Genomic DNA, 18,743 nt, shown 5'->3' with positions numbered 1-18,743 from the left:
ACCATTACTGATGAATGGTGAAAGTGAAAATTGTCAATATCAAATTTGACCTCCATTTTGTCATCAGTATCAACATATTAAAATTTGAAAAGCTTAGATTGAATGGTTCATGAGTAAATGCAACAACGTGAATGGAAACGCCATTTTACAATCTTTCAAGAACCATAACGCCTGAACGGTAAAAGTCAAAATCGTCATTATTGAACTTGACCTCTATTTTGTCATCAGTAACAACATATAAAAATTTCAAAAGCTTTGGTTGAATGATTCATGAGAAAATGCACGGACACGACTGGAAACACCATTTTTCAATCTTTCAAGAACCATAACTCCTGAACGGTAAAAGTCAAAATCGTCATTATTTAACTTGACCTCTATTTTGTCATCAGTAACAACATATTAAAATTTGGGAAGCTTTGGTAGAACAGTTCATGCGTAAATGCACGGACACAACTGGAAACTCCATTTTTCAATCTTTCAAGAACCATAACTCCTGAACGGTAAAAGTCAAAATTGTCATTATTGAACTTGACCTCCATTTTGTCATCAGTAACAACATATTAAAATTTGGGAAGCTTTGGTAGAACAGTTCATGCGTAAATGCACGGACACGACTGGAAACGGCATTTTTCAATCTTTCAAGAACCATAACTCCTGAACGGTAAAAGTCAAAATCGCCATTATTAAACTTGACCTTCATTTAGTTGTCAGTAACAACATATTAAAATTTTAAAAGCTTTGGTTGAACGGTTCATGAGTTAATGCAAGGACAACATTTGATTGCCGCCCGCCCGACCGCCCGGCCGCCCGACTGCCCGGCCGCCCGGCATCACTTCTGCATAAAACATTCTCAATATATTGTACAGTACTTAAGACACAACACAATTAATTCATATCACAATTGACTTGAATTTTCTGGTATTAATTTCAAAATCCATTCTCTCAACATGCTGATTTCCTTAAAGTTCATTTCATGATAAAAATTAAATTTATGAAACTCTGTTGATATTCCAATGTCTTGTAACTGTTTGCTTGTATTCAGTCCCCATTCTGGTAATACAAGTTGGTCCAGATCACCATGACAACAAAATAACTTGGGTAATTTTGATTTGTCACTTACAGTATCTAATGCCTGGAATGAAAATTTAGAGTCATGTGAGGGATAGCATTTTCTATCTTACAAATGTAATGTGTAACAACAAAATGTGTGTTACTGCTTGTTACACACATTATACAACTTAGACTGTGTTCACATTGACCTAAACTCGGTGTTGTGGCAGTGTAACTCACACATAAACTAAACATAATTACGTTCCCATTCAGAACTTTAATTTCCCCATGTATATTTAAAAAACAACCGATTTTTATATAAAATTGATACTTATAACACTAATTAATAAAGTTTTTTACAGAAATATTTGTCTAAACTTGATTTATTTATTTGTTATAAAACAATTTATGTAGCCTTATTAACCCCTTATCAAGCATGTCAAGACTCATCCATCATCATTGCCGAACACATAATTCATTTGAAAAGGTCTCCCCAAATTGACTGGACGTACACACTGACAGAAATATTTGCCACTGGTCTTTACTCAAACAACGATTCACTCATAAATGCATTACTGAAAAAGGGTGAGGTTAAATGTTTGTTTGTGTAGTATCTCAGATCCATTAATATACAATTAGAAATAAAACAAAACATTACCCCCATCCTTTCCAAATACTCCTTGAAGAAAAATTACCATTTGAAACAAACAGAAAAGATAGAAATGTTGTGATCCTTAACATCGCAATTCTTTTTCTTTATTTATAAGCACGCTAATGCAGCCTACGTTTTTAATGCGTAATCAAGACATCTTTAAATTACTGCAAATCATCCAAAATGACTTTCTTAAAGGAGCAACCACTTTAGTTCCAAAAAAAAGGCGGGGGGTTGTTCTGAGTCAGATTTTTTTCGTCTCACACGAAAGTTTATATTTAGTTGTTTTTTTGTATGGTAAAGATTCAATATTTAACACTATAATGTATGGGAAACTTTGGAAATAGAATATTTGTTCATTCTAATCATCTGTATGACCCGATTTTTTTTTTAAATCAAATTGTGGAAAAATCCATCCCCCCCCCTTTTTTTTTAAGTCAAATGGTCGTTCCCTAACTGCTAAAAAAGTTGTTCGAAAATTTGGTTCTACGTAATGAACATTTAAATGACATATAGTTTACAAGTGTGAACAAATCTTATGTACAGGTAGCTAAACAAGGTGTATAGATGTGAACAAATTTAATGTGAAACTAGTGTACATTACATTAAACCAAAGGTAAACATGTTTACTGTACACAGCATTTGGTGTGAACACGGCCTTATACTTCTTTCTAATGTGATCAGCTGCATGATCATTTTTAAAACAAAAGTACAGTCTTCCCATAAAAAAGCAACATAAATTATGTTTTTCTTATAACTTGTCAGTCATAATAACTTTTTTGTAATAAGCCAATGAATATTTTACATTTGAGTTGTCTTTTTATTAAGAAGATTTGTTTCTAAGTTTAATATATAAGTGATATTGCTTATTTATATACTTATTTTGGTACTTCTTTTTACCAATTCTTCAAATTAGGACAGGGTCATAACGACATGAATGAGACCCAGGGAAATCAATTTGAAACCTTAACTATGGGTTCTTTGAAAGTTTTGAACTTTAAAAATAAAAGTTTAATTTTATATTTGACATATATGTCTGACTTGAGTTTCGATGGGGATGCCATGAAGTGCTGTAAAAATTACATGCAGTTAGGGAAACACACCTTAAACACCGAGGATCCATTATTTAGAAAACTGGACAGAGCAAACACTCCTGGAACTTGTGGAAAATATCTGTATGCCATGTGATATGACATAGCACCTCCCATAGAAAATCCACCTAAAAGAATAAAGATAGAAATCTGTATTTAGACCAGGATGTCAGTTAAATAATGTACTTTATACAACTGACATACCAATAGTACTATATATATCTCGTCTCAAATTTAGCCCAACAATGATAGATCTGAAAATAATCAGTAACAAACTTTTTTCTTTTCCTTATCAGGATGTTTATCTTATGCTTCTGTCTCAAGAACACTGTTATTTTTTAAAGCATTTCTTGAAGACAATAAATCAAATAAAATCAAAATGCACCAGCTCTATCTCAAAAGATTTTTACAGTGCAGTGTCTACTTTTGGATAAATTATATCAAAATTATATAAAAGTCTACCAGCTGTACCTCAAAATATGTACAGTTCAATATTAAGGCCACCTAAAGAGGGTCTATAAATAATTCAGTTTACTTACTTCAGACATACTTATTTTTTGCCATTTTCAATTGGATCAAATCACTTCTTTACCTAAAAATTCATCACCCATTTTTTTGGACATGTAATTTCATCGAACTACTTAATACTTCATGCATAAAATAGAAATAAATAAATCTGGAAAGTGTATTAAAAGAATTTGCAAGTTATACTCTGTCCACAATAGGGACAATATTTGTAGACAACAAAAATCAAAGGACAATAACTGTGTCCTCAGACCTTCAGTGACATTGTGATATCTACTCCCTGTATTGTGGTCACTGACCTAGATAACTCGGCCAACTTAGTTATATAAGAACACATATTTCTGTCGTTAATAATGCTTTTCTCAATGACTATATTTAGGTGATGTAAGATGGCATCAAGATAGAGTATCTTACAAATCTGCTGTTTTTGTAAGTTGTGGGGATGAAAAAAACATACTGTGCAGTCACATCAATTGTTCATTATATATCTTATATGTTTAAATATATGACAATTCTACCACCAACATTTTCCATATTTAAACAAAGGGGTACATGAACCAAAGAAAGAAATTCAAACTCTTGTAAGGTTTTATGTAATATTCTATTACATGCAGATGTAAATGGTAAAATTATCCCATTTGATTTTCCCCAAAGTATTCCTTTCACTAAGTACTTTAAGGGTGCAGTTAACAGGATTACTAAGCACTGCCTTCCCACAAAAAACATTCTTTTGAATCACACAACATCTTAAATTTTTAAAAGGCTTTATTTGACATTTCTATTTTATATAAATAACAATGGTTAACTTTAATATGTTTGTCTTTTAACTATTCCTTTAATAAAACTCTTTGAGTGTGCAGTTAACCTATATGTTAAGTTCCATCTACTCAGGTAGGAATACTATTGATTGATGGTTTGAAAACACATTAAACTAACAACAGCTGTATGGACTATTATTCTAAGCTCTGCCGACTCAAGTGGATTAACTATTGACAGTTCAAACATACTATAAGGCAACCGAAAGCTTCTTTTAAAATACTTTATTCTAGCTGTTTGCCAAAATAAAGCATATATTTCACTTATTCAATAAAGAAAGTTTTGTTGAGCTTTTGATTTTGCCGTTTCATTAGGGACATTCTGTTTTGATTTTCCTCAGAGTTCTCTGTATTTTTGTTATTTGACTTTTTGTAGTGTCTTGGTGGTGTTGTGGAAGCATTCATGCCTCAAGCGCAGGATGTGGAGGTTCAAATCCCAGTTGGGTCAAACCATAAGACTTAAAAATTGGTATTTGCTCTTCTTCACTAAGCAAGCAACATTGTGAATGTGAAGTAGGACTCCCAGTAAGACTGATTGGATCAGAGTGAGAACAATGTGCCCCAGTAGGGTAATATGTATTCCTGTGGAGTGTACCCTTATAAACTAACACTTCTGGCTTAGCAGGTTGGTCTAGTACTAAGTAGGGTCTATATTTTTATATTCATATCACATTATCATGTTCTCGTCCTAAATATGTATTTATTTTACCATCCATCAGTATCAATGAATATTCTTATAGAGAGTTTAATAATATACATGTAAGTCTTTTTACCTATAATAATTCTGGATAAAGGAATGCCTCCGTCTACTTCAGTCTGTATCAACTGAGATAAACTCTTAGCTGTTTCATCTAAAGTTTCATGTTCAGATACAAATGGTGAAATATTTTTCCTGTCAAACCATACATAGCTTTTCCCTCCATTATTAGGTGTGTAAGGTCTAGAAATGACAAAATATTGGTGAAAAAAAAAATCTTGCAAATTTTCTAATTAACAAATGATTTTAAACTGAAATTTTTTGGCAAAAAAATAGTTCAGTAAATTCCGATATTAAACGTTGGATGTGCTAAATATGAACCATTGCTCATTTTGGAAAGCTGTTACTGTAAATTCATTATTTGTGGGATACCAATTTTCACAGATTAATAGGATATTTATACAGGTCAACCACAAATTTAAGTTTTCAATAAAGCACTAGTTTTCTATAAGCTTTTTGTAAAATTATGAAATCAAATTACCTGGAAATGGTAATTTTCCTTAAACTACAAAGTAGATACCAACGAAAATAAATGAACCCACAGAAGATGCTAAAATCTACATCATTTGGTCTCTGGTGGACAGTTATATCATTGATAATGATACCACATCAACTTATTTCCACATTTATATAGTCAATGAAGTGCACTGACAAAAATATACAGCTCAAGATCAAAATTCATAATGGTGTAACATTGTAACCTGCACTTTTGAGTGTTGTTAACAGGTTATGTTACTTTTTTATGTTTAACAACTGTAACATTTTTATCAATATTACCTTAAAGGAGCAGTAGGAAAAATAACCTTCAAATGAGGGAATTTAAAGTCATCATCTAGAATTGACCTCAACCAGTCTTGTATTCCTATACCAGTGTCACCTGCAATAAAAGTTTGATACATAGATTATACTAAAAATGTGACTGGTTGTTTTTTAAAGGTCAGAATGTATATTATATCTTTATTCATGCTAAATATGTATTCAGTATGTCAAAAATTTTATTATTGTATTATGTGTATTCGATCCACTAAAACTAATAGTAAGTAAGTTAAACAGTAAGCTATTGCTAACTTATGATACCCTTATAATTAGGAAGTTGATGAATGATGAATGTATAAAACACATTACATGGTATAATTTGATAAGAATAAGCTTGCTTCTAAATTTCAATATCTGATTTCCTATTCTTCCTACCAATATTGTAAACTTACTAATATAAACAAAATCTAAGAGTTGGTTTTTTTTGGGGGGAATCATTTTTTTTATTTTATTTAATGGTGTGTCTTGGTGTATTTCCAATAGAATTAGACAAACAGTAAAGGAGTAGGTCTGGTACGGGCCGATTTTGGTCTCAAATTTCAGGTTCATCTGATGAAAGATTTTGGACACTTTTTAAACACTTAAGTGTCTATTTCAGTTGATTTAATTAGTTTATGTGAAATATTTTATCTGATTTAGTCATTATAAATGCTCCCATTTAAGCTTACTAGTAAATATGAAAAATCTATCAAATATGCCAAAAAATGTAAATTTTCAGATGGTTTTTGTTAAAAAAAAGTAAAAACACAAAAATACTGAACTCCGAGGAAAATTCAAAAAGGAAAATCAAAAATCAAAAGGCAAAATCAAAAGTCCAAACACATCAAACGAATGGATAACAACTGTCATATTCCTGACTTGGTACAGGCATTTTCTAATGTAGAAAATGGTGGATTGAACCTGGTTTTATAGCTAGCTAAACCTCTCACTTGTATGACAGTCGCATCAAATTCCATTACATTGTCAACGATGCATGAACAAAACAAACATACTCAAAGAGTAAAAATGTCAAAAATAGGGGTACAACAGTCAATATTGTGTTATCATCTTAATATCACTACATAAACAACAAATGTAACAAAGTAGCACAAAAAGGCATACATCAAATTTAAAAATGAAAGTGGCCGCATCCGTGTTCATCCTCAACCTTTTTATATGTTATGTTTTATCATCAAATACAATTTGCATTTCAATATTAAGAATGAACACAAATGCGGCCACTTTCATTTAAGAAGGAAACCATCTAAAATTTACCTAAAGTGCTAAAATTGTGAAGATTTTAGTGATTTAGCATGACTTGATGATGGTAATACCCGATATATGTGCATTGTATTGTCAAAAACAGCCCATACTTATGTAGCAGAATCATTCTTCTTTCCAATAAATAACTAACAGTTAGTAACAGTTTACATTTTAACAATTTTGTAAAACTGCTATATTTTGGGGTCAAAAAGGGATCTTACTGGACCTACTCCTTTGTACAACAAACCTGATCCATGTAGGAAGAAAACTGCTCCTTTACAAACATCTTTTGTTTGTGGAACAATTCTTGGCATTAATGACAATGCCATGTCCTAAAAATTGATGTGCTAGATTTTGACACGACTAGAGTTATCTCCCATCTATTCTTTTTGAATGCTCTCCCCTAGCAAAGTTCTAAATGTCAATTTATTTGAAACTGGATTATTTTCATTTTCATAGCAAATAAATGTTATTCAATGATTACTATTATAGTTCCATTTCATTAACAAGAATGGCTTCACCCCAAATTGTTACTATTGAAGAAATCATCTATATACAGATCTATTAAATGTCTTATTCTGTGACATGCGTCCCAAACACCACAAATAAAAAATTATTTTGAGATAGAAATGCCAACACAATCTTACTTTAAGTAATGTTCTATTATGCTTATTTGCAGAACTATGATTTTGAAAAGGAGAGGGCCTACAGCTTGGCAATATTTGATATGGGACATATAAAAAGTCCTGCAGTAACCATGAATGTAGCTACATAAGGGAGGAGTGACCAACTAGGTTTGTGTTCCTAACACTTGCTGTATTATTGTTATAATAAATTGTTAAAAACAATCAATAATCAATAATACCTTTACTACTGGTATTGAATCATCAAAATCCTTTCTGGAAATAGGAACAAACTGCAGCAGACATCTCAAGACCATGTCACTATTTACTGGGGGGAAAGGTTTTTTTTTTTGCATTTTGTCATTTGTATGAAATCTAACGTAATAACATTATGCCGCTATCTTCTAAATTCCATCCAAGAAAATTTGGATCTGATTAAAAATGTTGTCGAACAGTTGTTATAAAACACTACCAAGTTGAAATATCATTTAGATTCTGAGAGTTCAAAGGAAAGCAATTTAACCAAGGTTAAGTGACTCATGCATGATATGTAGGTTATATTATTCCAGGTGTTGCTCAGAAGCAGTTTACTGTTCAAAGAGATTGTAGTTTTGAAATAGATTCAGATTCAATTCATTAATTAGTTGCCCAATAAAGCAAATTAAACAATCGCATTGAAAAATTAAATTAATACATTACTTAGTCAATGTGAACCAAACATGAAGATTTCTTCAATAAACCTGGAGATGAGAAAACTATATAGGATTAAACACATTTTTTCTAGAGGTTATTGATGTGTAAACCGGGGCGATTAGCTCACAAACTGAATAAAAGTCCAAAGGACTTTTATGTAAAGTTTGAGAGTAAGAGTCCCGGTCAATAACCTCTAGAAAAAATGTGTTTAATCCTTATAATTCTGAAGCCAAATAGTCTCAATTTTTATTAACATTTTCTGTGTAAAGGTTACTATTATCACCATAACTTGCACAACTGACAGGTCGTAACTAAGGAGTTGGCCGCCATATTGACTTTCTAATGTACATAAATGTTCGATAAATGCAACGGAATTTAAAATAAAATAACACCTAACTCTAAAACTTCATTTTAATGAGATATTATCTGAATTTGAAGCGCACACGTAACGAAATAATCTTTCCCTTAGAATTTTTCATTCGTATGACGTTGTGTTTTGCCATGACATAAATTCGCCAAATCCTTCATGAAATTTCGCGGAATTTATTTTAATTTTATACATTTTCGAAGCTATAGTGCATTTATTTATTTATTTTATTTTTTTGTTTTATATGCATTAGAATAGAAACAACTGTTATACATTTGTTTTTTAATCTCAATTTGCTAAAAATTAAAGTATTCCTGCAAGGATGTGTATCGCGCATGAATAGATTACGAAAGTAGTTTCGGAAACATGGTTTATCCAAGTGTAAACCAAGAGAAAAATTCTAATTGACCAATGCAATTCAAGTATTTATAGATATTCAAATCATATAAGAATTACTCATTAATATACATCTGAAAAACTTAACATTATCAATAAACATGCACATGTTCATTTCATTTATTTGTTGAAATCAGTAGATATTGCACATTCTTACTAGAATAAACAGCAATACTCTTTATAGCTTATTAGGTGGTGTTAAAATAGCCTTTTAAATTGCAAACTGTATTGTATAGCAACCGGTCCATTTGTTTCTTTGTTCCATGAAGAAATTGACAGCCTTGTATATGTTATCAACTTATACGGGTATTTTTATTCAGACACACTGTGATCCATTCTGAAAATTTGGCAGTTTGTTTTTTCTTTTCAAATCTTTCACATTTTGTCATTCTGTTGCCTATTATAGCTAACTATACTGTATGGATCTTTTCTGATTGTTGAAGGACAGACAGTGACCTTTAATTGTACACATATTTGTCTTTTAGTCTTACAGCTTTTACATTAATGCTAGCAAGACAAATCTTTGTTTGGCTTGCTTGCTTTGTTTGTGTCAATGTTTGCTCAAGCATGGTAATTAAGATAGGCGGGGCTTCAGCTTGTATACATCATACTTAAATTTTATTGGACGTTATGTTGGAGGTTAAGGTCACTAAATTTTAAAACATCACATGATACATATTCTCACATGTTTCCTTACCTGTAAATATACAATACAGACAGGATTCTACTTCGTCGAAATTATCTTCCTATTACGTCAGTTCATTTTCACAATCGTAGAAACGGAAGACAATTTTTTTTTCAGAGATCCAACTTAAAGACTGTCGTCAAGCACTTTTAATAAAATAGCTATTCGAACACACCTACTCTGATTTTGTGATCCACTGGATAGGTATTTCACTTGACCCCTATATTTCATCTTTTAGTACTGTGATTTTTTAATGTTATAAAGTCAACCTGTAGCTTTGCTATATAAAATGATAGAGTCTGAAGCGAGATGATGTATCATATACTCTTGTTTTGTACATTTTCAAGACAAAATATTCATCTCAAACACACCCTAACATAAAAAAGGTGCACTCGATTTTCTCTTTTCGATTCAATTGTTTCCCATTTTTTGGAAAATTTCTTGAGTTGCATAATCGAAGGAGAGACATGGAAAAAACTGACTGAACTAATAGATTGATATGTTATAAGTTTCTCAGCCTCATACAAAAAAAAAGTTTATATTTTTCTTTCATTGACAAATTATTGTATTTTTACAGGTGAGAAAACATGTGAGAATATTTGTCATGTGATGGTTTAAAATTAAGTGTCCTTAACCTCAGACATAACATCCAATACAATCTAAGTATGATGTATACAAGCTGAAGCCCCGCCTATCTTAATTACCATGCTTGAGCAAACACTGATACAAACAAAGCAAGCAAGCCAAACAAAGATTTGTCTTGCTAGCATTAATGTAAACGCTGTAATGGATAGGTAACGTTGACAATCATACCACATCTACTCATTTTATAATGTATGGTAAGATTTACAAAGTTGTATACATATAGATTGTCTAATTAAAACTGAAGCTTTATTTTCTTTATAAGATTTATTTCAAATTTAGTCTTCAGGTAAAAATTTGACAAAAAAAGAAGATAAATTAAAAAGAACTATACATATTACAATACATGTATGCATCTCAAGACATGCTTTATACTGCCATATAAAAACGAAAGCTCTACATTTTTGGATATCAAACTTTACACAGAATAGATAAATTTTGATGTGAATGATATAAAACTATATTAAATGCACAACACAGATAATAAAATATCTTAACATATCAATGTACTCCCTCATAACTTAAAAATCATTAACATAATTTCAAATCAGAAAGTCTTATGAAAATGAAAAATTGATTACAAAGCATTTACATTTTGCACTAAACATATTGGTCTTAAAAAACATAGGATATAAGCAAGACTCAAAAAACCTTCAAAAGTATTTCTTCAATGGGTATTTACTGTGAAGTGTAACTTTAAACAAACCTCTATTGTAAATGAATCAGATATTTGTCAAATCTATTTATCTCATCATGAAATAACATTATCATGGTAGCTATAGACATGTTTTTTTCTAAAAAAAAAAAAAAAAATGTATTAGAGGAGATATATTTTTCATATTCAAATTAATGAAAAAGAACAGGGTATTGATTGTCTCCTCAGTTGCTCACTCCTAGTTACAAAAGGATGGTTTGACAAATATTATCTTTATTTTGGCAAAATGTTCAATTATGGAAAAGTGTACTGTAAATTCAGAAATTATTGTGTGCCGTTATTTTTTAAAGAACAGATAAATTTGGGAGATAAATTATTGTGATTTTATGAAAATCTGTATACAGATATCAGAATGAGAGATCTTATTATTTCAATACTAAACCAGTCATACTATCTGCATGGGATATTATATTCCAAACATTAATTCATAAAAAAACTTTTTAGTATTATAAGTATGGAAAAGTGATCTCAAAACATTTTAATGTGAAACAAGACAGACGGATGAAGAACCAATGGACACACAGACAGAAAAACATAATGCCCCATGGTGGGGAATATGATTAAGTATGGAACAGTGTAATCAAATCATTTGATTTATAAGTATATACTCAAAAACATTTTAATAAAAAAAACTTGGAATGGTGTACTCAAAATGTGTTAATTTATTAAGTAAGGAATAGTGAACTCCAACATTTTGATTTATTAAGCATAGAATAATGTACTCAAAAAATCTGAATTTATTAAGTATGGAATAAGGTACTCAAAGCATTTAATACCATAAGAACGTAATAATGTACTCAAAAATTTGTAAGACTCATATTGAATAGTAAAATTTGCACTCAAAAGCTTGTTCGACTTACAAAACACTACTATAAATAATAAATTCATACTGATACAAAAATATACTACAAATTCTAATTTAAAACCAAATATATTAGATTTGATCAACAAATTGGAACAATGATATCATATGAGCTTTCTATGTAGTAATTTATAGTTTCCTCTCAAAAACAGCTGCCCTTAAAATTGCACATTCAGGATATCTTAACTTGGCTGCTGTCATGAAAACTTGCTGCTATCAGGTAGAACATCAAGATCAACAGAATCACAAAGTTTAACAAGATAATTGTGTCCTCTAGACACACTACGCATCTGGTCCTGTACATCTTCTGCTCTGTAAAATAAAAAGAATGCATGTTTTACATGAGTGTGTACATGTATTGTTGTATACATACTTACTGTGTTGCTTTTTTTATACAGGCACTCATAATAATATATCAAACAGTTTAATTTAAGTTTGTTCATGTATTTTTTGCAAATATAATAATCACCTTATTTTATGTAACTTATAACTGGCTCCAATGCAACAACAAACAGATTTTTTTTTAGACTCATCTCCATTTTATACTTGTTATTTGCATCTTATATACTTGTATTATTAAGTCCATACATTTATTATTCTTTGGTGTGTTACATTCAAAGTTGTATATATATATTCATATATAAAATTGTTTCACCAGCCTTTTTAGAAGTGTACTATGTCATTACTGACTTCTTTTTACCCAGACTAATGCATTATTGTGCTTGTCAAGTAAAAATTATTTTATTTCATAAAAACACTGATGTTTTTATCAATAGCAAGATAAGTTAGCCGGCCTTTTTAAATGCACTTTTCTACAATACTATACATTTGTTTTGTCTACTGATTTTTGAGACAATCCACCATTCGTTTGTATTTTGCACCTTGTTGGTATTCATCATGAGTGCATTCCTCAGGATATAAAGATGTTTTTCATCTAACTAGTAAACTGTATAAGCAATTATGGTTAGATTATCCAAAAACATTCAAATTTTTTTTTTTTATTCATGAACTTGTATCTAAGTTAACTATGCCAGACGAGTTTTAGCATCACAGCCAACAACTTTGACATTTCTCAGTATGTATTTTCCATGCCTACTCTAGTATCTAAAATTTCAACCTACCACATATAGGATATTTATTCTACATTCAACAACAATAACAGATATATTATTACTACGAATATTTACCTTATTCTACCCATCTTTACAGTAACTTCATGCAATATGTTACAGCAAGCATCCTCCACACTAAATGTTAATTTAATGTTAACTTTCCTTAAAGATTTAAGTGACCACTTCTCAACCACAATACTGAAAAACAGATATTTTAAAAATATTTTATTATGGCAATTCCTGAAATAACAAAAATGAGCAAATTATAACCTTATTCTTTATCAGCTATACAAATTTATGTTCTGTGGGTAAAATAAAAATTCAAATGATTTGTCAAAGAAAGGAGGCACAGACTCCCAGTCAGATCTGAAAATCACCTACACAGTATAACTTCACATAATTAAGTCAAATGCAGGTGGCACACCAATTAAAAAATCATTTCACAATAACAGAATGAAAACATTTATTTTTTCAATAAAATCACTGCAACATAAGATACTTACAAGTCGTTATATACTGTCACAATATAGTTTAAACTTAGAGACGTAATTTGTCGTTTAAGGCACCTAGCATTCAGAACAATCATGGACAGCTTCTGCAACAACTGAAAAAGAAACTACTTACAATGTAAACATAATCTAGATTTTTCCATCGATATAAAGTTCACATGTTTCCACATAAAAGGTTATTAAGACAGTATGTTTTGTACCTTTATATCCGTTTCTTTAATTTCCTAGAAAATCTTTTATCCTCTCAACAAATTGTTAAATTTTCTGATTAAATAAGTTCTCTTATGGTTGTTGCTTGTCATCTATTACTCAGAAGAACAATTTATAAGAGTAAGTCTAATATTATTGGCTGATCCATCATCATGAGACAAGGTTGCGACATTTCAGCTATTTGCTAGGTCATTGATAAATTTCAAAGGTTAAGAACATGTACATTTCACCAATGGCAACAGAGATATGTTATATCGTCAATAATATACAATTCACTAAAACTTTTTCTTTTTATAACAATTCTCACAGTAAAAGATCCTTTTACTTTTCTAGACATTGATAAAAGCCAAAAAGTAAACTTTTGAAATAACGTTACTTTCACTTTACCTCTGGTAAATCTGATATATATCTGAAGGTTTGGTGTAAAGAATCTCCATTATTTATTTGTTGTAATATCATAGCCTGTATCAACTTCATGCAAGGACTGGCAGAATCTGAAAAAATATAAGGATAATCACCACCAAGCTTACATATATACCAAAAGCAAAATTAATTATTTTTTTAACTTTTCTGATATTTAAACAACCATGGTTCATTTACACTTGAAGGGTATATTTGGCATGAAATAAGGTACTATCTAGGCAACAAAATTAATTATGAAGGTAGAATTCCAAAGTTAAGACCATTTGCAATTTATAGATGACTTTGTTTTTTTTGTGTTTTTGAATGCTGTCTCATTAGCATATATATCCTTTCATTCATATCAACATTGAAATTGCCTTGAAATCATTGGATCATTAATAGAGATAAACATGAAGGCTTCACAATTTTTTGACAACTAGATATTCAGATACACATACAATAGCATTCCAAGTATCAATGGTATATCATAAAACACCAACATTCTTCATAAATATGTCTCAGGGGTCACCACACTTCAAAATTGTAGGGAGAAGTCACTTCGCTTTGGCAGCCAAACAGGGAGAAGTGAAGACTCAATAGGGAGACTTCAGGGAGAAGTGAAGGCCCAACAGGGAGACTTCAGGGAAAATCGACAGATCGCGTTTATACTTTTTATCAATAAATTTTTTTAAGAATCTATACCTTTTTGTTACTTTTCTAATCATTTTTGCATGACAATTGCTAAGGAAGTACATTCTGTAAGTCCTAGTTTTGCCATGCTTGTAGTCTGAAATACTTTTTTATTTACATATGTACCTATGCAAATTGTCAAAAAATATCATGACATAAGGACCATAAGTTAATGGCATAGGAGCTATGTTTATTCTGGTAGGTCTGAATGAATTGAAGATTTGACATGGATCAAATTAGGCTGCATTTCAAAGATTTTAAAATTAAACCAAGTCCAAGAACCTTTTAAAACAAAAATAATAATCAATTAAGAAAAGTTAAAATACGGTTTCACTGAGAGAGCCGTGGCGTAGTGGTTAGTGCATCGGACTATTAACACAAAGGTTCCTGGTTCGATTCCCGTTTGGGATGAAAATTTCAGGAACTCAATTTTCGGCTCTCCCTTGACACCATCTGCGAGTATGGTCTTGAGGAAACAATGATAGTCCGTCAGAAGGGGACGATAAATGGCTGACCCGTGTTAAGAGAGAGACATATCTCTTGCACGTTAAAGACACCCTTGTAGATTTCGAAAAAGAGTAGGCTAATGCCGCTACAAGGCAGCACTCGCACCCGCAAAGTGAAAAGGGATTAATATAAGTTGCAAAACTTGTTTCCCAATCCACTATAAATAAATATGTTTAAACTAAAACTGTCTTTCATAGCTTAAATTATGATTAAAAAATGTACTTGTTCTTAAAATAATATTTATTCAGAGAGAAATCTGTTCGACATGTGTTGAAAACGTAAAGTAAAACTGTTAATTTCAAATTGTGTACATGTAAACGCACACGTTTGCGGTATTTTCATGGAAATGCCGATTTCCAAAGTCAAGTTGCTGTTAGAAATGTATGTAATTGATTCTAAAACACTTCACGAGTGTTTAAATATGACTAAATCACAAAAAGTAACATCGGAAAAGTCTGGAATTGAATAGGTACTTGTAAATCAAAAACAAATACGATTCGATCCGCGTCAAAATTCTTACTTTATATATTTCAAAAATATATGACTTTAGAAGTAAATATTGCCGTTCCTAATCAAACAAGAGTGCACACACTGAAATGTCTCGCCTTCTTTACTAATCATTGATATTATGTTGATACTCCTAAATATAAAGCTTTATTACGACTGTCACATAAACTTAACATGAACCATGAAAATGAGGTCAAGGTCAGTTGAACCATATGCCAGACAGACATGCACAGCTAACAATGCTTCCATACAACAAATATAGTTGACCTATTGCTTATAGTTTAAGAAAATAGACCAAGACACAAAAACTTAACACTGAGCAATGAACTGTGAAAACCAGGTCAAGGTCAAATAAAACCTGCACGACTGACATATAGATCATAAAATATTTCAATACACCAAATATAGTTGACCTATGACATAAAGTATTAGATAAAAAGACCAAAACTCAAAAACTTAACTTTGACCACTGAACCATGAAAATGAGGTCAAGGTCAGATGACATCTGCCCGCTAGACATGTACACATTACAATCATTCCATACAACAAATATAGTAAACCTATTGCATAAAGTATGAGAAAAACAGACCAAAACACAAAAACTTACCTATAACCACTGAACCATAAAAATGAGGTCAAGGTCAGATGACATCTGCCCGCTAGACATGTACACCTTACAATCATTCCATACAACAAATATAGTAAACCTATTGCATAAAGTATGAGAAAAACAGACCAAAACACAAAAACTTAACTATAACCACTGAACCATGAAAATGAGGTCAAGGTCAGATGACACCTGCCAGTTGGACATGTACACCTTACATTCCTTCCATACACCGAATATACTAGACCTATTGCTTATAGTATCTGAGATATGGACTTGACCACCAAAACTTAACCTTGTTCACTGATCCATGAAATGAGGTCGAGGTCAAGTGAAAACTATCTGACGGACATGAGGACCTTGCAAGGTACGCACATACTAAATATAGTTATCCTATTACTTACAGTAAGAGAGAATTTAACATTACAAAAAATCTGAACTTTTTTTTCAAGTGGTCACTGAACCATGAAAATGAGGTCAAGGACAATGGACATGTGACTGACGGAAACTTCGTAACATGAGGCATCTATATACAAAATATGAAGCATCCAGGTCTTCCACCTTCTAAAATATGTAGCTTTTAAGAAGTGAGCTAACACCGCCGCCGCCGCCGCCGCCGCCGCCGGATCACTATCCCTATGTCGAGCTTTCTGCAACAAAAGTTGCAGGCTCGACAATAAATGAGCAGATATTCATTGAAATATTGTTTAAAGGACCTTTAGCTGAAATAAAGCAAAGCACATGTATCAGTCTGTAAAACAAAATCCTGAAAGAAAAACCGACTATGTTTTGTAGTTTATAATCGTTGTGCTGGTTCCCGGCAGTGTACTAAACTATGTACGTAGTAATAATACAAGCGTATACCAGTTGATAATATTTCGTTTTTGAAAAGAAATCTGATTTTTTTTTTAGGGGCATCACATATTGTCAGTAAATATAAGAAAATTAAAATTAAAAGTGCATATCAATATGGATTAGGTAAATGATGAGAGTTGAAAAGATGAAATGGCACCATCTACAATTTTCAATAACAAAGATGGCAGACAATAAACAACAAAATCGAGATTTTTCTTTTTTCTTGCTTATAGTACAACTGGGCAAGCAATTTTTATCTTGAAGTAATATACTATCCCAGAGAAATCAGTTCTGAATTTGGGGAAAACATGCTTTGTATTTCAATACCTAATGGTCGTTAACGTTTGAATCGAGAATTTCTCAGTAATCATGAGGCGACATTGGGGAATTTTACTGAAAATCGAGGGCGACATAAACTTCTCCCTGGAGCTTCTCTAGAGAGAAATGGGTAGACCTAGAGCGACAAATCACTTAGCCTGGTGTGGTGACCCCTGTGTCTAATCAGGAATCTTTAAATAAAAGTGTAAAAAAGCAGAAAGAACTGAATTTAACTCACCAGTATACTGTTTATATCTGGCATCAATATGTACAGATGCAACATTGGTGTACAGATGCAACATTGGTGCACCAACTACTTATGATCTATTGTAAGTACTTATACATTAACCCATCTAAAAATTTTAATTGATGCATGACAAACCAACAGACTGATGCCAGGGCCGTAAATTGTCTTCCCTATAAGGGGAGGCAGTTGAGGTGCGCCAAGCGGAGCTAGGCGAAAAATTTTGTGGTCCTTTTTATGCAGAAAATGCAATGTACTTCCCCAGAATTCACTTCTTGTTAAATTTATGTAATATTTCAATAAATAAGCGCCCGGAATATATTGGAAATATTTATTATCCAAAGTTAGATAACGTGTGTGGTTAAAGTAAGATCTTTTTTATCCTTTGTCCTGCTTAATGACTCTTCAAAAGCTATTATTACTAAGTTTTAGGGAACCAATATGCGTACTTAAAATGAAATGCCCCCTGAAGTTGAATTTTTTTTTTTTATGGTTTATCAGGTTTTTTGACTGTCCAAATGGAGCTATTTTACTTCATTTCAGACACACAACTTTCAAACCTTAAAATGAAAATGCATACTTAACAAAACTTTTAATTATCAAATTCAAATCATTATAGCGTAACACAGTTTGTTTACACTGAAAGTTTTATTCGGTTAGGCTTTGTCAAATGCTAAAGGGATTTTTCTGTGCCTGGTCGAATCCCATCTCTTTAGCACTTATATGCATTCAATATTGCAACATTGTGACTTCTATGTAGATGTATGTGTTGCATAGAGAGACTACACAATCTGCTTTCCGTCATTGTTCACCTGTTCCATGTTTTAATAGCATGACATTGCGTTTGAATG

The 18,743-nt window shown here is 31.5% G+C and overlaps 2 protein-coding genes across 3 annotated transcripts in view; both read right to left on the bottom strand.

The window, feature by feature from the left end:
- Nucleotides 1–840: 840 nt before the first annotated feature.
- Nucleotides 841–7,328, bottom strand: LOC143067978 (lysophospholipase-like protein 1). The gene is made up of 5 exons (XM_076241678.1): nt 7,196–7,328; nt 5,668–5,767; nt 4,907–5,073; nt 2,806–2,921; nt 841–1,132 (listed from the first exon to the last, which is right to left on the bottom strand). Exons 1-5 carry the CDS (start codon nt 7,275–7,277, stop codon nt 896–898), a joined length of 702 nt encoding a protein of 233 aa, XP_076097793.1. The 5' UTR covers nt 7,278–7,328; the 3' UTR covers nt 841–895.
- A 3,827-nt stretch (nt 7,329–11,155) lies between these two features.
- Nucleotides 11,156–18,743, bottom strand: part of LOC143067976 (uncharacterized) — a 37,816-nt gene continuing 30,228 nt past the window's right edge. Inside the window, exons 21-24 of one of the 2 annotated variants that reach the window (XM_076241676.1) lie at nt 14,150–14,256; nt 13,547–13,659; nt 13,119–13,241; nt 11,156–12,243 (exon numbers count right to left, since the gene is read on the bottom strand). In XM_076241676.1, the coding sequence (XP_076097791.1) occupies nt 12,129–12,243; nt 13,119–13,241; nt 13,547–13,659; nt 14,150–14,256 (458 nt within the window). In that variant the 3' untranslated portion in view covers nt 11,156–12,128. The remainder of the gene's footprint in view (nt 12,244–13,118; nt 13,242–13,546; nt 13,660–14,149; nt 14,257–18,743) is intronic. The other variant, XM_076241677.1, reaches the window with a different exon arrangement.

The sequence above is a fragment of the Mytilus galloprovincialis genome, chromosome 3, assembly GCF_965363235.1.
Source record: "Mytilus galloprovincialis chromosome 3, xbMytGall1.hap1.1, whole genome shotgun sequence".
Taxonomy (NCBI): Eukaryota; Metazoa; Mollusca; class Bivalvia; order Mytilida; family Mytilidae; genus Mytilus; species Mytilus galloprovincialis.
This window is presented reverse-complemented; position numbering and strand designations above follow the sequence as displayed.

Bases quoted from the DNA above. Each gene is read 5' to 3' on its own strand.
- LOC143067978 (XM_076241678.1), bottom strand. From the start codon at position 7,277: ATGGCATTGTCATTAATGCCAAGAATTGTTCCACAAACAAAAGATGTT. The intron at 5,768-7,195 runs GTTTGTTGTACA...CTTTTATTGCAG, and splicing joins TTTCTTCCTACATGGATCAG to GTGACACTGGTATAGGAATA. The intron at 5,074-5,667 runs GTAATATTGATA...TGTCATTTCTAG, and splicing joins TTTCCTACTGCTCCTTTAAG to ACCTTACACACCTAATAATG.